At 57.3% G+C, this 23,498-nt stretch overlaps 1 protein-coding gene across 2 annotated transcripts in view; it reads left to right on the forward strand.

Annotated features, from left to right (window-relative positions):
- ITPK1 (inositol-tetrakisphosphate 1-kinase) overlaps positions 1 to 23,498 on the forward strand; it is a 142,823-nt gene that overhangs the window by 85,556 nt on the left and 33,769 nt on the right. For both annotated transcript variants that reach the window (XM_036264120.1, XM_036264127.1), the window contains 2 exons: positions 1,329 to 1,454; positions 20,331 to 20,448. In XM_036264120.1, coding sequence (XP_036120013.1) covers positions 1,329 to 1,454; positions 20,331 to 20,448 — 244 coding nt within the window. The remainder of the gene's footprint in view (positions 1 to 1,328; positions 1,455 to 20,330; positions 20,449 to 23,498) is intronic.

Below are 23,498 nucleotides of genomic sequence, written 5' to 3' on the forward strand. Positions count from 1 at the left end.
CAAGGGAGGGAGGGTGGCGCGGGACCCTGGAAACAGCAGTGGTCTTGGGGGGCTGCCCTGCCCACGGAGACTGGCTGCTGTCAGAACTGGTGGGGCCTGAGAATGTTAACCAACACCCAGACTGCTCTCCTTCTCCTTCCTCTTTTGGCACCTTCATTCGGCCCGGCTGGATGGACAGGGCAGCCAGGTGGTTGTGGCCCTAGAGGACAGCTTCCCAGGGCATGGCTGGGGGGTGGGGGCGCTGACCAGCACAGGCTCGGATCTGTGTGTGTCCCCGCTCCACGTTCTCACTGTGAGATCCGAGGCAGGTGTCAGAAGTCTGTGCTCTCCACCCATCTGTGAAATCGCTTCTCATCATGTGGTGGAAAATAAAATGAGTGCACGTTAAGTTTTTAGCACGATGCCTCCCAGAGCCATCATTTGTAGCTGTTGTGATTTCTTGACTAACGACTCTGAAACAGTCAGCCTTGGATCCTGGAGGGCGGCCCACTTGGGGGGTGGAGCTGAGGGCAGGGTGGGGTTGCTGGCCTCATCTGGCTTCTGCTGGGGCCATCCAGGGGGTCAGCCAGGTGCCGGGCTGGCGCCTGCTGCCTCCAAAGGACCTGGCCTTGCAGGTGGTGGTGTCCGCGTGCCGGGCGGCAGACATCTGGCGGGCCAGACTGCCCCGGCTGTTGGCAGGTGCTCCTGCCTTGGGGTCAGGTGATGGCGACTGTCTGTCAGCCAGCGGCTCTGGCTCCCTGGGGGCCCGAGCTTCGAAACCTTGTGCTCTTGAAACAATAAACATGCCGCCAGTGTAACAGGGCAAGCGGGGCCCCGTGGATCACAGGCAGCCCTGTGCTCCTTCACTTTGCAGTGATCAGCCCCGATGCCAGGGCATCGTGTAAGCGGCTGTTTCTGAAAGCAACGGCTCTCAGGTTTATGGAGATCACAGCTTTGCTGAGGCTTTGTGTCATTTTGTGGGGTGTCCTCTTGGATCTCAGTACACATCTGGCTGTGTGACTTCACCTTGCTGAGCTCTTCCCAAAAAATCTAGGTTGCCGGGCAGATGGGACGGGATCAGTAAATGCTTTCTCTGTAAAACGATTTCACAGTGATGGGTTGTTGGACCTTTAGTTTCTTTGTGATTTCGCGTGTGTGTGTTCTGTGCCCTGGGTGGTGCGGGGCTCGGGGACAGAAGTGCAGACACGGGCTGGCCTGGCAGAGTTCCAGGATCCCGTCTGTCCTGGTTCCCGTCCTCTCTCGGTGCCGCAGGGAGCGCAGACGGTGGGGATGGAACAGGGCAGTGGGCTCGGGTGTTGACGCTCTTTTTCTCTGTGTCCCCCTCGCAGCTGAACCTCAGCCAGCCCATGGAGGAGCAGGGCCCCCTGGATGTCATCATCCACAAGCTGACCGATGTCATCCTCGAAGCCGACCAGAACGACAGCCAGTCCCTGGGGCTGGTGCGCAGGTTCCAGGTGAGGAGCGAGGCCTGGGAACGGCTCGTGCACTCCTAAAGCGACAGCAGCTGTCTGGCCGTGTGCGCCACGGACACGTCTCTGAGACATGGCTGTGGTCAGGCACTTCCCTGCCGGGGCCTCCATCTGGGTGGCTGTGAAGTGGGATTGAACCAGGGCATGGTTGGCACCCCTCTGCCCTGTCTGCGCAGGCACGGTTTCCTGCTCGGAGTACTGCCGAGTCCAGGTGCGCTTTGCACATGCTCAGTGCGCACACGCATGCACACAGCCACAGCCAGTGGTTCTGAGGTGGCACAGAGGGAGGAACCTCTTGCCACACTTGAAGAAAGGGGCCCTTGCCCTGGCCAGTGTGGCTCAGTGGTTAGAGTGTTGGCCTGCGGCCTGGAGGGTTGCGGGTTCAATTCCGATCAGGGGCATGTACCTGGGTTGCAGGTTCCATCCCCAGCCCTGATCAGGGTTGTGTGGGAGGCAACCTGAGATGGATGTGTCTCTCTCACTTCGATGTCTCTCTTTCTCTGTCTCTCACTCCCTCCACCCCCCACCTCTCTCCCTCCCTCCCTCCTTTCCACTCACTTTAAAAATTAGTGAAGAAACATCCCTGGGTAAGGATTAACCACACACAAAAAAAGGCCCGTGAGGTCTTAAAACTGAAACAGCTGCACTTGGCCCCCGAGCCTGCTGTGGCGAACCCCTCTCTGTGCTCATTACCTTGACTCCGTGTGCTTGTCTCCGAGCACAGACCACATCCTCTTGGCTGTTCCCTCCTCTCTGCCCTGGGTCCCCAGCAGCCTGGGTCCTGACCCCACGGTGACCTGCCCACCACCTTGGGAGATGCTGCCTCTGCTCCCACTGATTTGTCCTGTGTTTTCTGTGTCATGGACAAGAGCGTGATTCATTCCACTGGAAAGTGGCTCGGGGGTCATGAAAAACAAGGTCATATTATCAGTGAAAACGTAACCGAAACAGAGGCCCTCCCTCGTGGGAGGGGATGCTTGAGCTAGCACTTTTTAGCGCGTGATAATTGGGGCTCTGACCTCCTGTCGTTCGTTATCAGGACAAAGGGGACTCTCATCGCCACACAGTAGCCCTCCTGCTGACAGCATTTTCTTTCTCCCCTGTGTTCAGGGGCGGTGACCTCAGCCTCCCTCTCCTCCCTGCGGCTCTCACCCCCTCCCTGCCAACTCTGCACAGGCTCCTGCTTCCTGTGTGCAAGTGGCCCCAGAGGCGGTTGTGGCCTATTTGTGGCCCGGCTGGTGGCCCTGCCTGGGTGTGCTGTCCCCATGTGGTGCCCTCCGGGACCTTTGCCTTGGCAGTGGCCTGAAACATTGTCTTGAGGGCCAGAGGCCAGGGGGAAGGCGTGTTCAGGCTCCTCCGCAGCCTTGCCGAGTCTGTTTTCGTATTGTGAAAGCGTGTTAGTTCCAGACACACCTCACACCGCGTCGGGAGGAATAAGTGACATGTGGCCCACGAAGCGCTTCACACAATGCTCGGGCCCCAGCAAGGGCAGGTCGATGCCATTGGATCCCATGACCTCCCTGAGCCCTAGTTTCCTCTTCTGTGAAATGGGGATGCTGATCCTTCCTGCTTCTCAAGTGGGTAGGTTGCTGTGAGGAGTGATGTCCATGTACCTTAAAGTGCCTGATGTTTGCCGAATGCTGCCACTGTTGCTTGTGTTCCTACTACCTCCGAGATAGAGGACTGCCACCCCCAGCCTGCCCCATGCCCTGGGAGCTAGAGAACAACACCCCCTGGGGCCTCACATCCCTTGCTCCCCGCCCCAGGCAGCCCACAGCCCAGGGCAGGTGACCACTGAACGGTAAAGAGAACAGGGTTCCCTGTGTTCCTGGTCTTGACAGGAGAGAAGGTCACAGAGGGAGCATGCTGGGGAGACGTGAGGGTGTGCAGCTCCAGGGTTCCAGCCACTGGGTTCATTTTCCCAGGGAGGGCCTGCCGGGTCACTGGAGTCTGTCCCACCCAGGGCACACACACCCAGCCAGCCCTCAGATGACTCAGGTGACCTCAGGATAACCTCCCGGCCTCCAGATTTCTGGGATAAATTTTCACGGCAGTCTGTTCTTCTGCATGAAGCCGGATATCTGATAAGCACAGGACGTTTCCTCCTTTGTGAAGAGAACAATCCTTTGGGGAAAAGGGTGACAGGCTGCACTTTCCAGAGGCCCCAGGAAGAGGGGAGACAGGCGGAGGCTGTCGTGGAGAAGGACCCAGAGGCGCCGGTGAGGGCCAGCGAGGAGGCGGGCTCAGCCGCTCGCAGGCCTGGTGCCGTCAGTGATGATCCGTCAGCCCACTCTGCTTATGACACCAGAGTCAAGTCCAGAGCCAGACCGGAGAGACTGACACTTGACCTTGATCACATGTTGTTTTCAGATTCCTGTTTGAATATTTTTGAGACACTAGCAAGGAGGTTTTGGCTTAGGTGGGAGGGGGGGGTGCAGGGTCCATGGAGGCTGAGGGACGTTGATTTCGGAGGCAGGAACCAGAGCCCAGGGCTTGGGTTTGCAAAGCTGGCCTCTCTATGTTTCGCTGTGAGGGAGAAAACAGGATCAGATGGGTTTGCTCCAGAGGGGCCTCATCTTGAAGGACCTTCTCCAGAGGTGCTGTTCGGGTCCCTGGGGAGGTGCTTTGGGGTGAGGTGAGAGAGAGGTTGCTGAGATGTCCCTGACAGCCCTAAAGCTGTGGGATGTCCCCACTAAGCCTGCAGGGCCTGGGTGGAGAGGGATTCTCGGAGCTGAGAGGTTGTGCCTTTGTCCTGGCTGCCCTTGTGGACAGGTTGCAGAGTGTGGGCCTGGGGCTTATTGCAGATCACTCAAGCTGATTGCCATAGAAACCACCCTGAGCTTAAAAAGAATTGGCCTGGAGGGCTTGGCTCAGAGAGCCATTGGGATGATTCAGTTGTTTTCTGTGCCAAGTCTGTGTGGAGCCAGCAGCCTGGTGCCCGAAAGCTCTGCCCGAGATGTAGTATCAGTGAACAGACCTGGGCGAGGTCCCTCACGGTTACGCCCACAGGACTGGTGGGGCTGCGCAGTGGGAGGATCCTCATCCCAGGCTCCGGGGTCTCCCAGCCTTCCTTCTCACTGTGGCAGCCAGGGCCACCTGGGAGGTGTGGCTGGGGCTGTCCTCCTTTTTCTTCCAGCCTCACTGTTGCCCAGAAGGGTTTTGGTGATCCCGTGTGGAGTGGTCTAGGTAGATCTTGGTGGGACTTTCCCTGGGGGAGCTTAGAAGGAACTGTCACTCCTCTTCCCATCTCGATTAAGTGTCCCCCAAATGGTCGCTGGATCCCTAGTCTGAACACCAGGGCAACATCCTCTGCAGTGGCACGGCCTTTGCTGAGCTTCCAGCCTGCAGGGGAGGCCGAGAGGGACACCGGGATCCGCCCTCACAGCCCCAGAGAGATGCATTCGGAGAAATGCAGACCTAACCACTGCTGACCTGGCTTAAAACTGCTCCCTGCCTGCTCATTGAGGTGCTAATAAAGATTGTAATCTCTAACATGGCCTGTGGGGCTGCCCATCCTGGCCCCCACCTTCCTCCCCAGTCCCTTGTGGTCTCACCTGCCCCTTCTGTGCAGTGCTGGCCCTCCCACGGCAGCTGCTCAAGCTCTGTGCACTTGCCCACCTCAGTGCCTTTGCATAGGCTGTTTCCTTGCTTGGGATTCATTTCCACCCAGCTCTTAGCCCAGGTGCCCCTTCCTCAGGGATGTCTCTGTGATTATCCGTCTAAGGACCATCCCCTCTCCTAGACCCTGCCCTCATAACTGTACTTTGGCTTTCCCCCTTTTGGAAGGGTGTGATTCTTTGTTGGTTGCTATTGCTGGTCTCTCCACTTGCAGGTAGCTTCACGGGCGGAGACTGTGTCTGCATCATGCACACGTAGCAACCCATTGCCGCACACAGGCCTTGTGGAGTGAAGACCATCGTGGGTGCTGGCCTTGTGCAGGGCGCCCTGGGGGTCAGCAGAAGAGTAGGCGGTTCCAGTGGGCAGCTGGGGGCAGGCACCAGAGGGAGGAGGCCAGGAGGGCTCCTGGGGCCGTAGCTCTGCCGGTTGGGTGCTGTGGCATGCCTCCAGTGTCGGGAAGGCAGGGAAAGATTGGAGGGGGCTCCCTCCCAGCTGTGGAGCTCGGACTTTAGCCTGCAGGCTGGGGGGGGGGGGGGGCAGATTAAGGTGGAGTGAGAGAGGCCCAGGGGGGTATTTCCAAGGCAGGATGAACGCTGAGCAGTGAGGACACCGAAGTCACTGGAGCCTGGCAGCTTCTGAGATGAAGAGTGGACTCGTGCCATTGGAGGCTCCGCAGTGCCCCCGAGTGCCCCCGAGTGCCCCCTCCCTCAGCCGTGACAGGCCGGCCTTGGAGCAGCCTGGCCTGGGCCTGGCTGGAGCGTGAGCAGGCTCCCCTCGCCTCACGTGTCCCTTCCGCTGTTTGCGGGAATGGATCTGGGTGCGGAGCTCATTCCTCGCTGACGTGGGTGCAGGTGGAGCGTCACACTTCCCTCTTGGTTCTGTATCACCGTGTGACCTGCAAGGATACAGCCTGAAGCGTCTTTATGGAGCCCAGTTCCCCACTCCACCCCTGATTTCAAAAATAGGTTTGCTGAGCTAGTGCCCACAACCGGGGAGTTCTCCTGTTTGCAGGGTACGGTCCGGGGTTGTTAGTACATTCACACACTTGCAACCGTCACCGCGGGCGGCTTTAGAGTGCTGTCATCACCTCAAAGCCGCGCCCGGACCCTTGAACGATCACTCCCGCTCCCAGCCCTAAGCGATCACCACTTTCTGTCTGTAGAGGGCCCCGTCCAGACTTTCACACGAGTGGAATCACAGCCCGTGATCTTTGGTGTGTGGGTTCTTGTACTCAGCGTGTTTTCAAGGTTCATCCAGGCGGTAGCATGAGTCAGCGCTTCCTCCCTTTCCCGACGGAAGAAGATTCCATTGTGTGGACATCGTGTGTTCGTCCAGTCTTTGCCTGAAGGACATTTGGTGGTTTCCATCGTTTGGTGACTACGAATAACCCTGCTGGAAACATGCATGCCGTGTGTTTTCTTTCTCTTGGGTGCGTACCCAGGAGTGGACCTGCTGGGTCACGTGGTCGGTAGAGGAGCCGCCAGACTTTGCCTTAGTGGCTGCCCCGCTGTACATCCTCACCAGCGGTGTAGAAAGGTTCCAGTTTCTCCGCATCCTCCCAACACGAATCATCTGACTAATTTTAGTGGGTCCAGGTGAAGTGGTATCTGTGGAGGTGCTGTAAATGTCCCTCGTGGCTGATGATGCCCAGCGTCTTCTTGCGTGCGTATTACCATCTGTTTGTCTCCAGGGCGCCCTCAGTATACTTTTTTTTTATCCTCACCCGAGGACATTTTTCCATTTTTTGTTCAGATAGAGTGGGAGGGAGAGACAGGAGGAGAGAGAGAGAGAAACATCGATGTGAAAGGGACACATCGTGTGGTTGCCACCCACACAACCCAACCAGGACCGGGGACAAACTGCAACCGAGGTATGTGCCCTTAGCGGGAACCGAACCCGGGTCTCTCTGGACCGCAGGCCGACACTCTTAACAGCTGAGCCAAACTGGCCAGGGCACCCTCCGTATACTTTACGTGTACATGTCCAGAGCCCACAGAGTTGCCCCTTTCCTCCCTCAGACTGTCAGGCCCCACGCAGTGTGGCTCAGAACTCCGATTGGAGCCCATTGCCTGGGTTCGAGGCTCTCCCTCCATGTCTCGCTGGCCTGGATTTCAGGTCCCTCGTGTGTAAGATGTAAGTGGCAGTAGTCCCTCCCTGCCAGGGCTGTGGGAGGACTGAGCGTGTCAGCTTACGTCAAGCACCCAGGCACTCAGGCTTGTGAGCTTGGGGCAGTGAGGCAGACATCTGCCGCCCTGGCCGCGTGTGGCCTGCCTCTCCCTAGAAGTATAGCGCTGGCTGCACTTCCTCTTGAGGGTGGCGGAGGGATGCCTTTCGAGGCCCTTCCTGCCCCATCTGTAGGGATAGGCTTGGCCGTGCCGCAGGAACAAGCGGCTCTGGAGCCCGCACAGGCTCGCCTCTACCCGCGACACTTGTTGGAATGCTGCCTGAGCGCCGCAGGGGTCTGGACGTGGGCTGACGGGAGCTGCTGACAGGTCGTCGTGGCAAAGGGAGGAGAACTCAATGGAGCTGGCTCTGGCTCTTGCTGCCCCAACGTGACACGTGCCATGGACTCGCACATTTTTTTCCCTAATTTCTTCGGTGGTGGTGGTGGTGGTGGAACGCACACATTCTAGTGGCCACACCGATCCTCATTCTAGTGGCCACACCGATCCTCCGGGCCTTGATTGACCAAAGGGGGTCAGGGGAGTAGGATCCCCTGCAGCCCCGGGAGCCAGACGTGAACAGTCATGCAGCCGCCCCCCAGTGCTCTTTCCTTCCAAAGAAGCAGATAATTACACAGGCCCGTAGGGCTGGTGTGCAGATTAGTGAGTGAACGTGCGCGGTGCCCGCAGAACAGGCGGGGCCGAGTGTGAGCACTGCCGCTGTTAGTGCGTGGGCGCGGGCACACGGAGCACTCAGCCCAGGCACACTCGTGACCCTGAGTTATGTCAGTGTGTTGTCGTCGTCATTATTATGCCGTACTGCTCTGGCCGCCTTGTCTGGGGCTGTTGGCCCCAGCCGACCTGAGTTCTTGTGTAGTAATTGGAGTCAATGAGGCAGTGATTACAAAAGTATCTCCAAATGGGAGCTGAGCTCTGTGATGGGGGCGGAAATGTGGACTGATTTTAGCTTAAGAGGCAAGACGGGGCAAGTGTCAGTTCTCCTGGGCACCCCACCTGCTTGCCCCACCTGCCACACAGGGAACATGCCCGGAGGGCAGTGTAAGACTGGCATTGGGCATTGTGGTTGCTGGAAGCGGTGGTGATCACCTTCAAGGTCGCAGCTCCGTTCGCTCCTGACCTCTAGGGCGCAGAGATGATTTCACAGCTGTGCTGACTCAGCCCCTGCCAACCTCAGATGTTTGTTGAGCAGCCCCCAGCACAGACAGGGAGGATGCTGTAGGGAGGGGAGGGGAGGGGAGGGGAGAAGCAGAAACAAAAGTTTTTCTTGTTCTAGGTCTTCTAATCTGATTAGGAAGATAACATCTAAACCTATCAAAATTGTGAGTTTCTGTCCTTCTTGGGGGCCTGGGCCTCTTGGTTGGTGGGATCAGAGTAAGGATCTGGGCGCCAGCGAAGGACACAGGCGGCCACATGGAGGGGCGGAGGGACCCTGTTTCCCCCGCGCGTCACAGGTGGCCCTCTCTGCCGTGGGCACTCCAGTCCCTTCCCTCGTTTGGTGCCTATATCAATCCCTGGGAGATGGAATCGCTTCCCTATTTTCCGGGTGAGGAAGTTGAGGCCCGAGGATGTTAAGTCACTTGCCCGGGTTCACTCAGACCCCTGCTCATGCTTTTTCCAAATGTCCTCACAGGGCCTTTGGCTGGCAGCGGATGGACCCTTGGGGTGGTGAGGGCCAGTGATTCAGGGTCACTGGAGGAAGAGGTCACCATCTGGGACAGCTGGTGCCACATGATGAAACACGGGTTGGCAGATGCCAGGGGAGGCAGAGTAGGCAAATCTGGTGGTCCTGGCCTGGGGTGGCCATGGGGGCAGCCTGCCCGGCTGCTGCCCTGGGTCACAAGGCCACTCCCCCATGGAGAAGACGGTGCACAAGCTGTTCATTGTGCACCCGGGCCAGGCAGGCGGTGGCTGTGAGTCCTCTCTGCCCTGGGGAGGTTGGTGCCATTAGTGCCATTAGCCAGTGGCAGGGCCTTTCCTTTGTGGAGAGGGAGCCCTCCCCCCCGCCCAGGCAGACCCACGACTTTATGACCTTGTTACCAGCCCAGAGCAGAGCTGGACTTTGTACAGCACTGGGGGGGGGGGGGGGGGGCGCAGCCTCCCCGGAAGCTGAACTCTGGCCCCACGCTGGCTCCCGGCCTCTGTGTGTGTAGTCAGTGTTCCACAGCACAGGGTTTGAGGGACGCTGGGCTTCAGAAATACCGATGTTTATCAACAGTACATTTGCCCACAGTTGTAGAAAGAACTGTATACACATTATTTTAAGGTTCTTTCTCCTTGGCACTGTTGACATGTGGGCTGGATCAGTCTACATTGCGGGGGTCTGTCCTGTGCATAGCAGGGTGTTTAGCAGCATCCCTGACCTCCATTCACTAGAGGCCAGTAGGTTCCCCCTACTGTGACAACCAAACCCTCTGCAGACATTGCTGAATGTCCCCTGGGGGAATTCTCCCCTGATTGAGACCTGTGCCTCCCAGAGCACAGCAGCCTGGGAGCTTTACGGGCCAGCGAAGCCGTCCTCACTGGGCAGTGCCTGGGTTTGGACATTGGGATCTCTGAACAAGAGGTCTGTATTCTCATGGTTCTTACTTCAGTAACACCTGCAGCAGAGATGCTACCCTGTTCCTTTCTCCTCCTGCCCTGTTTGGGGGCCATGACTTGCTGACTTGCTTCTCTGCTGCCCATGTGGGCTGCGTGCCCAGACAAACCAGTGTGGTCTCCTTTGACCTCGTGTGATAACTCACAGAGCCCCTCACGGCCAAGAGTAGAGCCGCTCAGGTGGGGCCCACGCTAGGCCTCTGCTGACCTCGGTCCTCCTGGGACGGACGGATCCAGGCCTGAGGACCTCTCTGAGCCCCCCCCTGCTCATTCGGCACTGGGGGGTCTGTGCCCCCTGCCTGTCTCAGGCCCCCGACACTTACTCCTTGGCTCCCAGCTCCTGGCCTGTCCCATGTCTCTCAGTTTCTCCATTGACCTGTGAGATCATTCATCAAATAACTATTGTCTTCCAGTCAAGTCTTACTTGAGTACTTACTGTGTGCCAGGAATCATAAAAGACATTACAGATACAATAAACAAGACAGATCATGTACATGCTGCCCCGGCCCCACCAGTTGTATTTGTGTGTGTGTGTGGGGGGGGGCCACAGAGACAGGCAGGGGTGATGCTAATAGAACACAAGAAAATGGAGGAAAACGTAACACATTCTCCGATTATGTTAAGTTCTAGGAAAAAGGAAAATCCAGGCCTGGGAAAATGGAATTATATCCCCATTTTTTTATGTGAAGAACCGAGGCCCAAGGATATTAACTCCCATGCCTGGGTTCGCTCAGTTAGAACCCTGCTGGCAGCTGACAGACCTCTGGGGGATGAGGGCTGGTGATTCAGGTTCATCCGAAGAGAGAAGAAATTACCATTTGGGATTGTGAATCGGTGGGGAGGTTCTTGTCACTTCATCCTACAGCCTCTCTGAGGAGTTGACAGTTGAGTTCAGAGGCCTGGAAGTCTTGGTAATTACGCCAGGGGAGATTGTGGAGCAGGCCGAGGGGGCAGCAATGTCCAGGCTGCTGGATGGGACGGCACAGAGGCCTGCGGACCTGGAATGAGCTGGTGCAGCCAGAGCACAGTGGCCAGGGCAGCATGTGCAAACTGAGCATGCTCGATGGCTGTGGCGAGAGGAGGGCTGAGGTGTGCAGTAGGAAGTCAGACCGAGGTCGGCAGCCCCGGGGGCCATTGGCAAGGGTCGTTGCCAGGGCTGCCTCTGACAGCAGTAGTTCTGTCTGTTCTCAGGCAGCCAGAGCTGGGGTGGCTGAGTGCAGAGGCGAGGGCCCCAGGTGGCCTCTGGCCAGGGCGACCCTTGTTTGTTGCAGAGCTCAGTAGCTCAATGCAGACACAGCTGTGGTTCCAGATGGCCCCTCTCGCAATGCTGGCAGCCGTGTGGGTGCCCCGAGTTCTGGCTGAAATGCTTGCACACCCACTGAAGCAGGCGGGGAGCCTGGGGCCTTGGGGGGGCCTGGGCTGGCTTTGGGAACTGAGGGTGGGGCTCGGGCTGCAGGGAGGGCAGGCAGAACAGGCCCTGTGCCTGGGTGTTGGGAAGCGACTTGGCAGCGGCGGGGGGGGGCTGCTCCACAGGCCCACCTGAGCAGGTGTGTGGAGAAGGTGCGGAGGAGGTAAGACCGGTGCTTTAGGAGTGAGGGAGCTGCTGCTGCGCTGGGGTGGGACCAGGCAGCCCCTTTCTGGTCCTCACTCTGCTCGGCTGTCAGCTGTGACGGTTGGGTCAGATGACCATGGAGTCCCCTCAGCCCCCCATGATCCCTGAGTGGAGGTGCCAGGCTGTCCTGGCTTAGCATCAGCGTGTGAGGAGCTGCCCTCTCTGGACCGGCACCCAGCCCTGCACATCCCTTCCCCAGCTCCGGAGGCTGTGGGTGGCCTCGGTGACTGTTTGCCTAAGGACCTGAGTAGTGATGTGTCACTGTAACAGGGCCGGCGGCAGCTGTCAGGGGAACAACCTGACCGGGCACCTTGCCAGCCTCCCGGTGATGGGAGATGGAGAACATGTATGAGTTTAGTGCTGGAATCTGGGGACAGAAAGGGAGGCATTGTTTCCAGTGGGGGGCCTGGCACAGGGGAGGGAGAAGGTATTTGCTGCCTCAAATAATAAAGTGTTCAGTTTCCTTCCCTCCCTCTCTTCCTCATTCTGGGTTATATTTTGGCAGGAGCTACATTTTTTTCCCCTGGACTTTCCGGTCGCCTCTGTGAACAACAGTTTCTTGCCCACTGGGACCAGGGTTTCTCCCAGTCCTGCTCACACTGCTTGCGATGGCCGAGCCAGGCGGTCTGGGAAGGGGACCCAGGTGGATGGGTAGTTACAGGTGTGTCTGCCTTTAGATGGGGAGCCTCTGACCCAGAGGCCACCACAGGCACACTGGGGGGGGTGTGCAAAGTGACACCCTGGAAAACCTGTTGTCTGGGTGCCCAGGCCCAGCCCTGCCCCACGCGGGCACTCTGCACCTTCCCTGGATCTAGAAAGGGGTTTCCTTTGCGCCGTCGGGGGGCGGGGGTGTCCGTACAGTTCACTCTGGAGGCTGGGGCCCGGGTGCTTCGAGCTCACCTCGTCCTTTCTGAACCCATGACCCTTCTGTTCACCAGCGGGGATGGGTGGGGGGTTATCGCTGGCGTTCTGCCACAAGGAAGCTTCTGCCCGCCCCGAATGCCCCACTGTTCTGCCACCTCCAGCCCAGCTTGGCATGTTGACTTTTGCCAATCTGTTCATGGACTGATTCTGGGCGATTCTTAACTGTGGCTTTTCCTGTGTGGTCTGTGTGGCTCCCAGCAGTCCCAGCTGACTCACTTTGGCAACAAGCAACACGAGCTTGTAGAATAAATTCGAGAACAGTCTCCTCCAGGTTTTTGTCGTGGGGCAGCCGTTGGTTTCAGTGGTCTTGACCCTTTTCAGGAGGGTCCGTGTATGTAAACTGAGGTGGTCTTCCCTTCCCCGTGGACCATTGTTCTGCACGATACGTTTGGAAATGACTTCATATTGGTCAGGCTGCTTCATGCTTTTGAACGGCTGCACGACTCCATTAAATGACCTTAACATCCTTTTCATAACCTGTTCTCTACACATAGACCTTTTGGACATGTCTGGTCGTGCGTTACGAATTTGCCACAGTGATAAAACACACCTGTTGTGTGTGTGTCCACATGCGGGGAATTCTGGGGCATAGATACCTAGAGAGAGACACCGAGTTTATGCATTTTCAGTGTGGGCTGGTGCCCAGTTTCTCTCCAGAGAAGCACCAATTAAACTATCACCAGCCGAGTGCTGGTCCATCTTCCCCAACTTTTGGAGGTGTTCCTGATTTTTCATTTGGCAGGGAGTCGCAGAGGGTGGGAGAGGGCCAGGATCCCAGCAACCACCTCCTCCTCCTGTTGTTTCAGGGTGCTGGGAGGGCGGTGTCTGTGCCAGGTGCACACAGCCTGTTCGGACCTTGAACCTGGGCCACCCGGCTTCTGTCTGGAGCCCGAGTGCTCACTTCCCCTTTGTCTACTCCAGTCCCTGTGCTGAAAGGCCCTGACCACCCCAGCCTGCGCTCATGGCTTTAAATAGTGGGTCCGAAGAACAAGTAGGGTGATGGGCACATCGCACTGTAATTTTCCTTCCACCGGCTCTGCAGAATCATAGAGACGGTGCTGTGCCCAAGGTCTGGCAGCGCCCAGTCCTTCCCAATGGGGAGGTCATGTGTACGTGCCCCTAAGGCTGGCACTGCGTCCGAGGTGCTGCTCAGGCCATGGCCCTTCCAAGCTCAGCCCCTGGGCCTTGCACATGGCTGGACGAGTCATTGCAGAACTCTGAGCTGGCCTCGTCACTCTGCTTTAGGATCAAATCCAAACTCCTTGGCTGGTCTGTCTCCAGCTGTCTCTCCTGCCCTCTGCCTTAACGTAACCTTCCCACGAGACCTAGCTGTGCTGGGCTCCCTCCCCCACCTTTGCTTCTGCTGTAGCCCTGCTTGGAATGCCCTTCCTCCTCGGCCCACGCTTGTGACGCCCGTGACCCTTTGTGGTGCAGTGTTACTGGCCTCCAGAAACCCTGTCTTCCCCACTCCCCCCGCACCCCTGTGCATGTCCATGTGGCAACGCTCCTGTATCTGTTATCACCAGGCCCCACGTCTCCCCATCCGGAGCCCCCAGCGAAGGCGGGCAGAATGGGGCTGCTCTGCCCACCCTTCCTGGTCTCACGCTGTCTGCAGGGCCTCGGGCTGAGAGCTCAGACACTGGGCATCTCTCTGGAATACAAGCAAACGTAGATCCTACTCTGCCAAGGAGCAGCTTTAGAAAAGGTAGAGAAGTGCGGCAGGCGAGGAGACGCCCTCTCCATGCCGGGGCTGAGCCTGCAGGGTTACCTCGGTGCCTGCACGGAGAGTGTGGTCCCTGACACGGAGCCTGCCTGTCTGCCACGTGTGTGCCTGCCCTGCGTGCCCTCTTCCTTCTGCTGCGGCGGGCACGTCTCACCGCCCTGCCAAGACTGGCTCCGTAGTCACTACGCTGCGCGTTTTCTCAAGGGCACCAGCCTGCGCCCGAGGGGGCACTCTGGCTCCATTCAGGGGCCTACGAGCTTTTGCTGTGCATTCATCACATCGCAGAATCAAAGAATCCTGGGACGTAAACATTAGAAAGGATGTTATAAATAAGAGCATTACTCCGACTCTCTTATTGTATCCATGGGGACACTGAGATGTGAATAACCTAAGTGACTTTCAGGACACAAAGTTCACGGTGGTTCCAAGGACTTGAACTCAAATGTCTTGTCTCTGCCTTTGCCTTGCCTTGCCCCAGGGCCCTTGTGCTGGGATTGGGACCGGCCAGGTGTCTGGGTGAAGGAGGTGACTGCTGGTGATGGGAAGGCAGAAGCCTTGGCCCACGGTCAGGGACTGTGTTCCAGGCTGCACGCTGCTGGCTCAGGGGCTGGCCTGCGAGTCGCCCTTGTGTGGCTGGACGTGTCAGTCCTGCCCTGTGTGTGCTGGCTGCTGCCACAACCTTCTCCTGGCCTCTGGTTTAGCTCTACAAATCTCCAGCTTCAGCCCAAGGCCAGACCTGGCTGCCTCTTCAGACCCCCTGGGATTCTTGAGCAGCCGTGGGTGCCAGGTTTATGCTAGGGCCATGTTTGGCCACCTGGCACTTTGTTACTTCAAGCACCTGGGCCTGGTGTGGATTCTCAGAACTGTGTGTGGCGTAAGGTTTCCTGTAGGCGGTGGTGCCAGGGAGGCCTTGCTTGGGCCGTTTGGCCTTGGCCTCAGTGGACTTTATGTGCACGCCCAGTGGTTGATTTCACAGCTTCAGTGGTCTGCCCAGAGGAGTCATTCGTCGTCTTCCCCAGAAAGCTTTGCTCAGCATGGCTCAGGACCTCATCGCCTCGTGGAGCTGACCTCCAGGGACAGGCCTCGCTTTCCGCAGAAGCATACTGTGCCTCTGAAGGCGCACTTGCCGTCGGCGCTGCTACAGTGTGAGCCCTCCCTCCGGGGGCCTCCTTCATTCCGCAGGCGTCCGCTGTGACCCTCCTGTGCGTCCAGCACCTGCCTGCCCTGAGATCCTGCCCGTCCTTCCCCTGGGGCCACTGCACTCGGACATCCAGTCGTGTCACTGGTTACTCAGCTGAGAGAGGTCTGTCTGCTGGTCTGTTTGTGTTCTTGGTGCAGAGACTTGGTCCAGTGTGACGACTCTTCACGCTGAGGAAGCCAGTGTAGACTTCGAGGTCAGGGAGATTTACATCCATGTTTTCATCCAAGAGTCTTAGTTTTAGCTCTTACCTTATAGGATGGTATGCATGTCGTGAATCCCGGGTCTGTGGTAGCTATTGATTATTTTTACTATTTATTTTCTGTAATTAATCCATGATCAGGATTCCCATCTGGATAGCTGAGTCTTGCTCCTTCCTAAAAGGTAGTGTTGGTATCTGAACCTGTTTCTGACACATCCAGGGGTACATGGGTTGAAGAAAGGGAGGATCTGATTACTGAGCCCCCTCCCCCAGGTCCCCCCAAACCCGTCACTATGGCAAGTCCAGAGTTACTCAGAGGAGGGGATGCTGCTGTGCCGTCCGAGTACCAGCACCAGCACCAGCACCAGAGTCAGCACCAGTGACCACCACGTCCATCTCCGCCCCACCTGTTTCTCTGCCCGCCCTGAGCCCGGTTATTTTGAAGCAAATACCAGACATCATATTTAATCTGTAAACTATTTCTGTATACACCTTTGAAAAACAAATTGCCACTTTCTAAAAAGGGATTGCAGTGTGTCGGGGGAGTGGGCCAGAGCCCTCGTTACCTCCCGAGAGTCGAGGGGCAGAAACTGTGAGTGGGCACTTCTTACATGTGAGGAGGTTTGGTGGCTGCGGCTGTCACTGGGGACTCTGTCAGGACTGAGCTGTTTGCAGAGGGGCGCTCCCTGGAGCCTGTGCTGCTGTGGGGTGGGGTTGTGTCCTGTTGCTGGCACGAGCAGGGGCGTTGGCCGGGACAGCCCAGCCGCTCATCCCAGGTGCCCAGCTGGTGCCTGCCCCTCGCTGTCTGCTGGGTGGGCTGGGGCAGGATGAGCAGAGACCTCAGGTCAGGCTTGGCCCTGAGAGTCCATGTGTTGCAGAATCAGGAGAATCTCTCATAGCCATGATCCCCTGTTGCCCACAGCGCCCCCCTGAGGTAGTTTTTATTACTTTATATACAAGGAAAGTCTCAGAGATGAGCTGCGGTTTCTTTCCCACAGACCTATATAGAGTAATGGCAGAGTCCGGATTTGAACTGAGGACTTCCACCTGCATTTTCTGTTAGATGAGAGCAAATTCTTGTATCTCAATCCCTGCTCATTTCCTGTCCATAAATGGAACTGCAGAGGAAGTAGTATCTCAGATGTTCATCCGAGTCTTCTCATGGGCTCTGCTTCTCAGAGGGGAAACCTTGACTCCCTGTTGTATGGTATCCTGCGGGCTGGGTTGCTGCCCCTTTGTCCCCTCCACAAGCAGTTGGCGTGCTCTAGCCCACCCCTGGCCCCGCTGACCCAAGGCTGTGTTTCTGCTTTTCCAAACAAACTCTTAAAGTCTGCTCAGATCCAGGCTCCCCCGGTTCACTTCCAGAACCCCCCCAGGTGCTCTGCGGCAGGCCCTCTGAGGGGACATGTTTACCACTTGCCGCGGAGACAGTTTGGGTCTTTTCCCCTCTGAGTGGTGATAAAACGGTCCAGGGCGCTCCCCCTCCAGGAATTCGTTTGGTAATTCTAAGAGACTTGTGAAAAATGCATGAGGCCTGGGATACAATAGATAAGCTGAAAAGCTTGGAAGAAAATCCACTTGTGGATAGTGGGGTGACTGGAAAAGCTCTTTCTTTGCCCTCTCTGTCCTTGTCCCCAAAGAGATCAAGTTTAGGAATAATTCCTCTATTAATGCTTTCATCCCGGGTCAAAGGCTGGTCGGCGCCTGCTTGTCACATAGTTTCCCTTTCTTCTAGCTTCTTCCCCTCATGAGTCCGGCTCAAATTCCTGTCTTAGTGACTCTGAGTTCCCTCTTTAAAGGTCACTGCCCCAAGGCACAAAGTGGAGCCAGAACCAGCGACTACCCTGCGCCCTTCTCGGGACTGGGGGGACTTGAGGGGAGGCGGTAGGAGGCCCTGCTTTATGGCACTCAGTCGCTGGGGGAGAATCGGGCCAGGCCGTCCATGGGAGTGTCTCCGGTCCCACCTCCTTTTGGAAGGAAGGAGGAGAGGCTGTGTGTCCCTACCCTGAGCTGTGATGTCTCTAGCCGGTGGCTGTCTGTTCTAGAACAGCCCCACGTGTGGCCTTGAAGTCGGCCTTCATCAACACCGGCCCTCGCTTTTCTCCAGTTTAGACTCGAGTCAGGGACGAGAACACCGAGACCCAGATAGACCAAGTGGCTTGCCCAAGGTGACACTGGGAGGTGACAACAATGGGAGCCCAGTTTTCTTGATTTCTGGGCCCGTCCTCTCCCCTCCACGCCCGGCGCTGCCAGTGTGTTGGGGGAGGGGGAGGACAGTTCGGTGCTCTTGGTTCATAACCCGAGTACGAACTTGTCGGCTGGATGATGGACCAGCGGAGCGAAGACGCCTTGAAGGCGTTAGCTCGTCCACGTGTCTGCTGCAGGCCACACGATGCCGCGCACTGTCGATGATGTGATGTTTGTTGAGTGGATGACCTTTCAACACGAGGCCATGAGTGAGTCCCGGTGTCCCCTGAATGACATGCTGTTATGGCAGCACAGACCTGGCTCAGAAGAACAGGATCTGACGCGGGTGGTGCCGATGGGGAGCCCGTTGGGGGGTTTAAGGACACCTCACAGCTTGTCCCCATGTCCCCTGTGGGTGGCAAATGTGGGCTGCATGAGCTGCTGGCTCGTTCTGCCAGACTAGGGCAGTGGCCAGTCGCTGAGCTGACTTGCTGGCCGTCACCTTCCTCAGGAGGAGGGAGCAGGCCGTGAAAGGGTCCTGCACGTAGACCTGCAGAGTGTGTCCGGGGCGAGGACCTTCTGAGGGTGAGCACGCTGGCCCCAGGGGTGCAGGGGGTGGCGACGGGAAGGGGCCGCGTGTGTGGAGACTTATTTTAAACACTCAGAGAAAAGGACACAAACGAGCCCATAACCAGATCCTCTGGTATGAGACGCAGTGGGGACAGACTTCAGAGGAATAGATACGGATCTCTGGCGTTCGCATTTGAGAGCTCCTAAAAATGATTGCTAGGAGCCAAAACAAGTTCACCAAAAAGAAGGATAATTCTAAACGGAGCTTTATTTTCACTGATAAAGTTTACTAGAAAAGAAGCATTATGGCTTTTTCCCCTTGCCTTTGCTGATCTTGTAGACTGGCGGGGAGGCAGGTGAATTAGGCTGATGTACTCATTCCTTGGGGTGGCCATTACAGAGTACCCCAGACTGAGAGCCTTGAAATGACAGAAATGTATCCTCTCACAGGGAAGGCAGCTGGAGGCTAAAATCCGGGTGTCTGCGGGGTTGGTTCCTCCGGGGCACTCGGAGCACCTGTTCGTGCCTCTCCCCTAGCTTCCGTGGTGGCCCGTCGGCCTTGCCCACCTTGCCTCGTGGCCACTTGACTTCCATTGCTGTGCTCTCCCTGTGTCTCCGTGTCCACGTTTTCCTCATCTTAGAGACACCAGTCAATGGATCAGGACCCATCCTAATCCAGTATGAACTCATCTTAACTTGATTAAATCTCCAAAGACTCTATTTCCAAATAAGGTCACATTCACAGGGACCAGGGTTTCGGACTTGAACAGATCTGTTGAGGGGCAGGGGCGGGGACACAGTTCAGCTCACAGTATCAACAGCTGTTGAATGGCCTGCTTTCCAAACCCAGTCTGCTCTCTGAGCTCCTCCCTCGTCCCTCCAGCAGTCCACACTTTACCATTAGACGTGTGGTGTTGGGGCCAGAGAGACGGTCTCAGGCTCTGTGTCTGCCTGACAAGCTCGCTGCAGCCCACCCGTGTGGCTGGAGGCTCCTGTAGTCACAGAGGTGACGGGCGGCAGGGCCAAGACCCCCCGGTCCTTTTCCTAGAAACATGTTGCTGTCTTTGTTGAGTTCTGTCATAGATCATTGTTTCTGGCTCCCGTGTACACTGGTTCTTCCCTGGGAAGATGGCAACTTCCCTCAGCTGGTCCCGTTCCCCTTGCATTTCCGTGTTCTCCGTGAAGCTAGTCTGTACTGGAAACCCCTTGCTGGAGGGGGCACTCCAGGGCCAGGGGGTCGCCCTGGCAAGTGTCTCAATGCCAGGCCTTCCCACAGACCTAACAAATCCTGACATTTCCCTCGCCGCTGCCCAGCCTTAGACTCTTATGAGTGTTGCCCTGGCCGGTTTGGCTTCGTGGTTAGAGCATTGGCCCGCAGGCCAGAGTCGCCGGTTTGATCCGGTCAAGGGCATGTGCCTCGGAGTCGTGTGGAGGCAGCCAGTCGATGTCTCGCTCCCATCGGTGTTTCTCTCTCTCTGTCCCCCTCCCTCCCTCCCTCCCTTCCACCCTGTCTGAAAATAAATGGAAAAATATGCTGGGTAAGGATTAAAAAACAAGTAAACAAAAGAACTTGTGGGTGTGGCCGCACGCGGAGCAGCGCTGGCCTCGGGCACGGCTCTGTCTAGGGTCAAACAGCTGATCAGAACCTGTTGCTCTGTCCTTCTTGGACCCATTTTCTCAGTTTGGGCTCCGTCAGACCTCCCCTAGATCCCATGGAATCTGCTCCCAGTGGACCAGTGTCTGCACTTCCTCTTCTCAGTGAGGAGAGCGCTCTTTTCCCAGAATTCTCAGCAGGAGCTCCGAGCCCGCCTCTGATTGGACCGGCTCAGGTCACATGTCCTCTGCTGAGCCAGCGGCCCCAGGTGGCAGAATGCCCTGAGGGGTCTAACCCCAGTCCTGTGACCTGTGGGGTGCGTGGGTGGAGGCCCCACTCGGAACTGAGAGGACAGGGAGGGTGAGGTGGGGCGTGTGGGATGAAGTCTTGCTTGTCCCCCACCTTTCAGCGTCAGCCTCCCCTCCCTAACCAGAAGGGGTGTGCTTTCCTCTCAGGAATACATCGACGCCCACCCTGAGACCATTGTCCTGGACCCCCTTCCCGCCATCAGGACCCTGCTCGACCGCTCCAAGTCCTACGAGCTCATCCGGAAGATTGAGGCCTACATGAAAGGTAAGGACCCGAGGCTCTGCGCCCACGGCAGGTGGCCCGTCTCTGTGGTCGTAGGCAGTCATTGCATGGGGCGGCGAGAGGGGCTCTGGGCTTTTTCAGCTTTGGGACAGGACGCAGTTGAAGTCCAGGGGTCACACATTCTGGGGATGGCCCTTCCTTCGCCCTCTGTGGCCAGCACAGTTGGGGAATAAAAGCCCCAGAGCACTGGCTTTTCACTTCAACACAGCTTTGTTTTGTTGTCTTGAAGCCACGGAGGGCGAGGAAGTGTCCCCACGACACAGTGGTTCGAGAGCAGAGTGTGTGTGACGAGCCCAGCGGCAGGCCGGCGAGTGCAGTTACGTAACTGGGCGAAGGAGACAAACAGAGAAATTAAAGGGCCTTTAATCAAACACATGGAGATGTACTGTGGCGGCTGGACCTCTCGGGGTACGCTGTGTTCTCCCGCGGCAGCCACCCTCTTTGCCACGGGAACTCCAGCTGCAGCCTCGGTCCCTGGGGACTCACCTCCCCACCCCCTGGGCGGGCAGCTCCGGGGGAGGCAGGCGGCCTTTCCAAGGTGTTTGTTTATGCTTTTTGGAAAGATTCATGTTAACAGTGACCTCCTAGTTCTCTTTGCCAGCCCAAGCATTCCCTGCCGAGCACTCGTGTTTAATTTTAAGGAGATGTGTTTGCCTGTGCCCTGGGGCTTTGTGGGGATTCATCTCGGGTAGGAGAGGCAGCCCCTGTCTGCCATCCAGACCGTGAGCGTGGCCTACGCACACTGCCGCGGACCCTGGCCTGGAGGTGACTTGGCCTCGGGCATTGTTTTGTGTGATGGGGAGTTTGGCTGACAGGACCGTACTGGGATAATGACAACAGCATTGATCCGTGTGTGCCAGGTGCCTGGGGTCAGGTTAAGCCCTCTCCTTACATTCTCTCTCTTGAGCTCATAAAGAAGGGCATGGTCTCCTGCCTAGTTTTACAGATAGGTGCGGAGGCTCAGAGAGTAAGCACACAGACTGACATCACACAGCCTGTGCGTAGAGCCAGCATTCAGCCAGGTGTCCCTCAGGCTCCCTGGCTCCTAACCTTTGACTTTCACGTCCATGGCCAGAGGGCCCTGCATCCAGCAAGCGCCCGGCATAGGGCCGCGCACGGGCCCTGGCTGGGAGTGGTGAGTTCTTGTATCTAATGAGCGTGCCCTGACTGTCCTGGAAGGGTCTCGAGGCCTGTTTCCCTGGGTGCCTGGCATTCATTGGGGGCAGGGGGGCAGAGCATGAACCTGACCTCCAGGGCATGGAGGGCAAGTGGGCAGGCGTTTCCAGCACCCGAGCATCCTGTCCTCCTCGGATCTGGAATGGTCCGTGACGACGTCCACTTCCCTTCCCTTTATGTTCCTGTCCAACCAGAGTCCTTGGTGAGAAGGGAGATCTAGGGTGATGTTTTGGCTGAATGTTGGGTCTGGAAAGGAAACCCATCCCTTCCCAGGTGTGTGTGTTGGACACCGACTATGTGTGAAGGGACAGGAGGTCGAATTGAGGTGAGACGTCCCGATGAGGGGGAGGGGTGCAGGCTGCAGCCGTGGCTCATGTTCTCAACACGCCCGGTAGAAGCGTGTGGTCCTGATGGGCTCGGGGAGGGCACCTCTAGGGAGGTTTTCTCAGAGCAAAGAGCTCGGGCTTTCGGAGGAGACAGGCTGAGGTTGTGTCCAAATCTGGGCTTTTGCTGCTGTGTGGTCTTGGCAAAGTCCGAGCTCATTTTCTGTAAGATGTAGATAACAAGTGGTTTTTCCATGGGCTCCTGGGTGGGGATAACTGGAGGGTGTCTGATGGGCACTCAGCACGGTGCCAGCCCATTGGGGTCACCCCGGAATGGCAGCTGCTGTTGCTATTCCCTTATGATGAAAAGGGGTGAGGCATCTGGATTGGATCTTGAAATCCGTCTTGACTTTATGGGCAGACATCAGGGTTGGGGGTCAGGGGTGAGCCCGGGGAAGCAGGGGACTAGCGGGGGCTGGACTGCAGGGTACACGGGACACAGGGCCATCCCTGGTGGGCAGCTGCTGAGGGAGTGAAGTGTGGGGTGCTTGGGAGGGACTTGCAGGCCATCGGGTCAGAGTGGGGGGCTTGGAACACCTCATGCAGTTGTGGGGACTTTGTGGGCAGCCATTGAAGGCATGTAAGCTGGTGAGTGAGGAGATGGGAATACACTTCTTTTTTTAATTAAAAAAATTTTTAACTCTCACCTGAGGATATGTTTATTGATTTTTTTTTTTTTAAGAGAGTGGGGAAGGGGGTGGGGTGAGAGAGGTCGATCAGTTGCCTCCGTACACACCCTGACCGGATGTTGAACACGAAACCTAGGTATGTGCCCTGACCCGGAACCAAATCTGCCACCTTTGTGTACAGGATGATGCTCCAAATGGCCAGGGCGAGGATGCCTTAAGGACATCCAGTGTGGGCACAGCCTATGACAGGTTCTAGGGGCCGTTCCCTTGTCCTGTTGTGAGGGTGTCGTACACCCAGCCACAGGCCTGAGGGACTGGTGACCAGCTCCCAGAGGGGAGAGGATCAGACTCCACTCTGCTGGGTCCAAGAAACCTCAGACCTGGATGTCGTCAGCCCAGAAGCTGCCTGCTTGGGGCACCGCCTCCAGGACTGGCAAGAACTTGTGGACGAGCCCTACAGATGGCCTTGGTCCGAGGCGAGCAGGAACTGTGTGGGCGGGTGGGTGGGTGCCTGGGTGCGCCGTGACCGCTGCACCCCGAGTTGTCCTTATCGGCATGCCGAACCGGGCTGGTATTCTTCCCGGAGGGCTGTCAGAGGCTGAGATGCCTAGCCTTTTCCTGTCCACGGGGCTGCTCATGGGGAAGACTGCGGGCTCCCCCACACCCCCCCAGAGGCTGGCTCCTCTGCAGATGAGAACCTTCTCTGGAAGCACGCCCCTGGCGCTCCTCCGCCCCTCTGCTGCTCCTGGAGGGACTCAGCCCTGCCAGGCGTGCTGTAAACAGCTGTAATTACCTTTTCATTCCTCCGTCAGCTATAGCAATCCAAGGGACACCGCTTTGTGTT

The sequence above is a fragment of the Molossus molossus genome, unplaced genomic scaffold, assembly GCF_014108415.1.
Source record: "Molossus molossus isolate mMolMol1 unplaced genomic scaffold, mMolMol1.p scaffold_m16_p_1, whole genome shotgun sequence".
Classification (NCBI taxonomy): domain Eukaryota; kingdom Metazoa; phylum Chordata; class Mammalia; order Chiroptera; family Molossidae; genus Molossus; species Molossus molossus.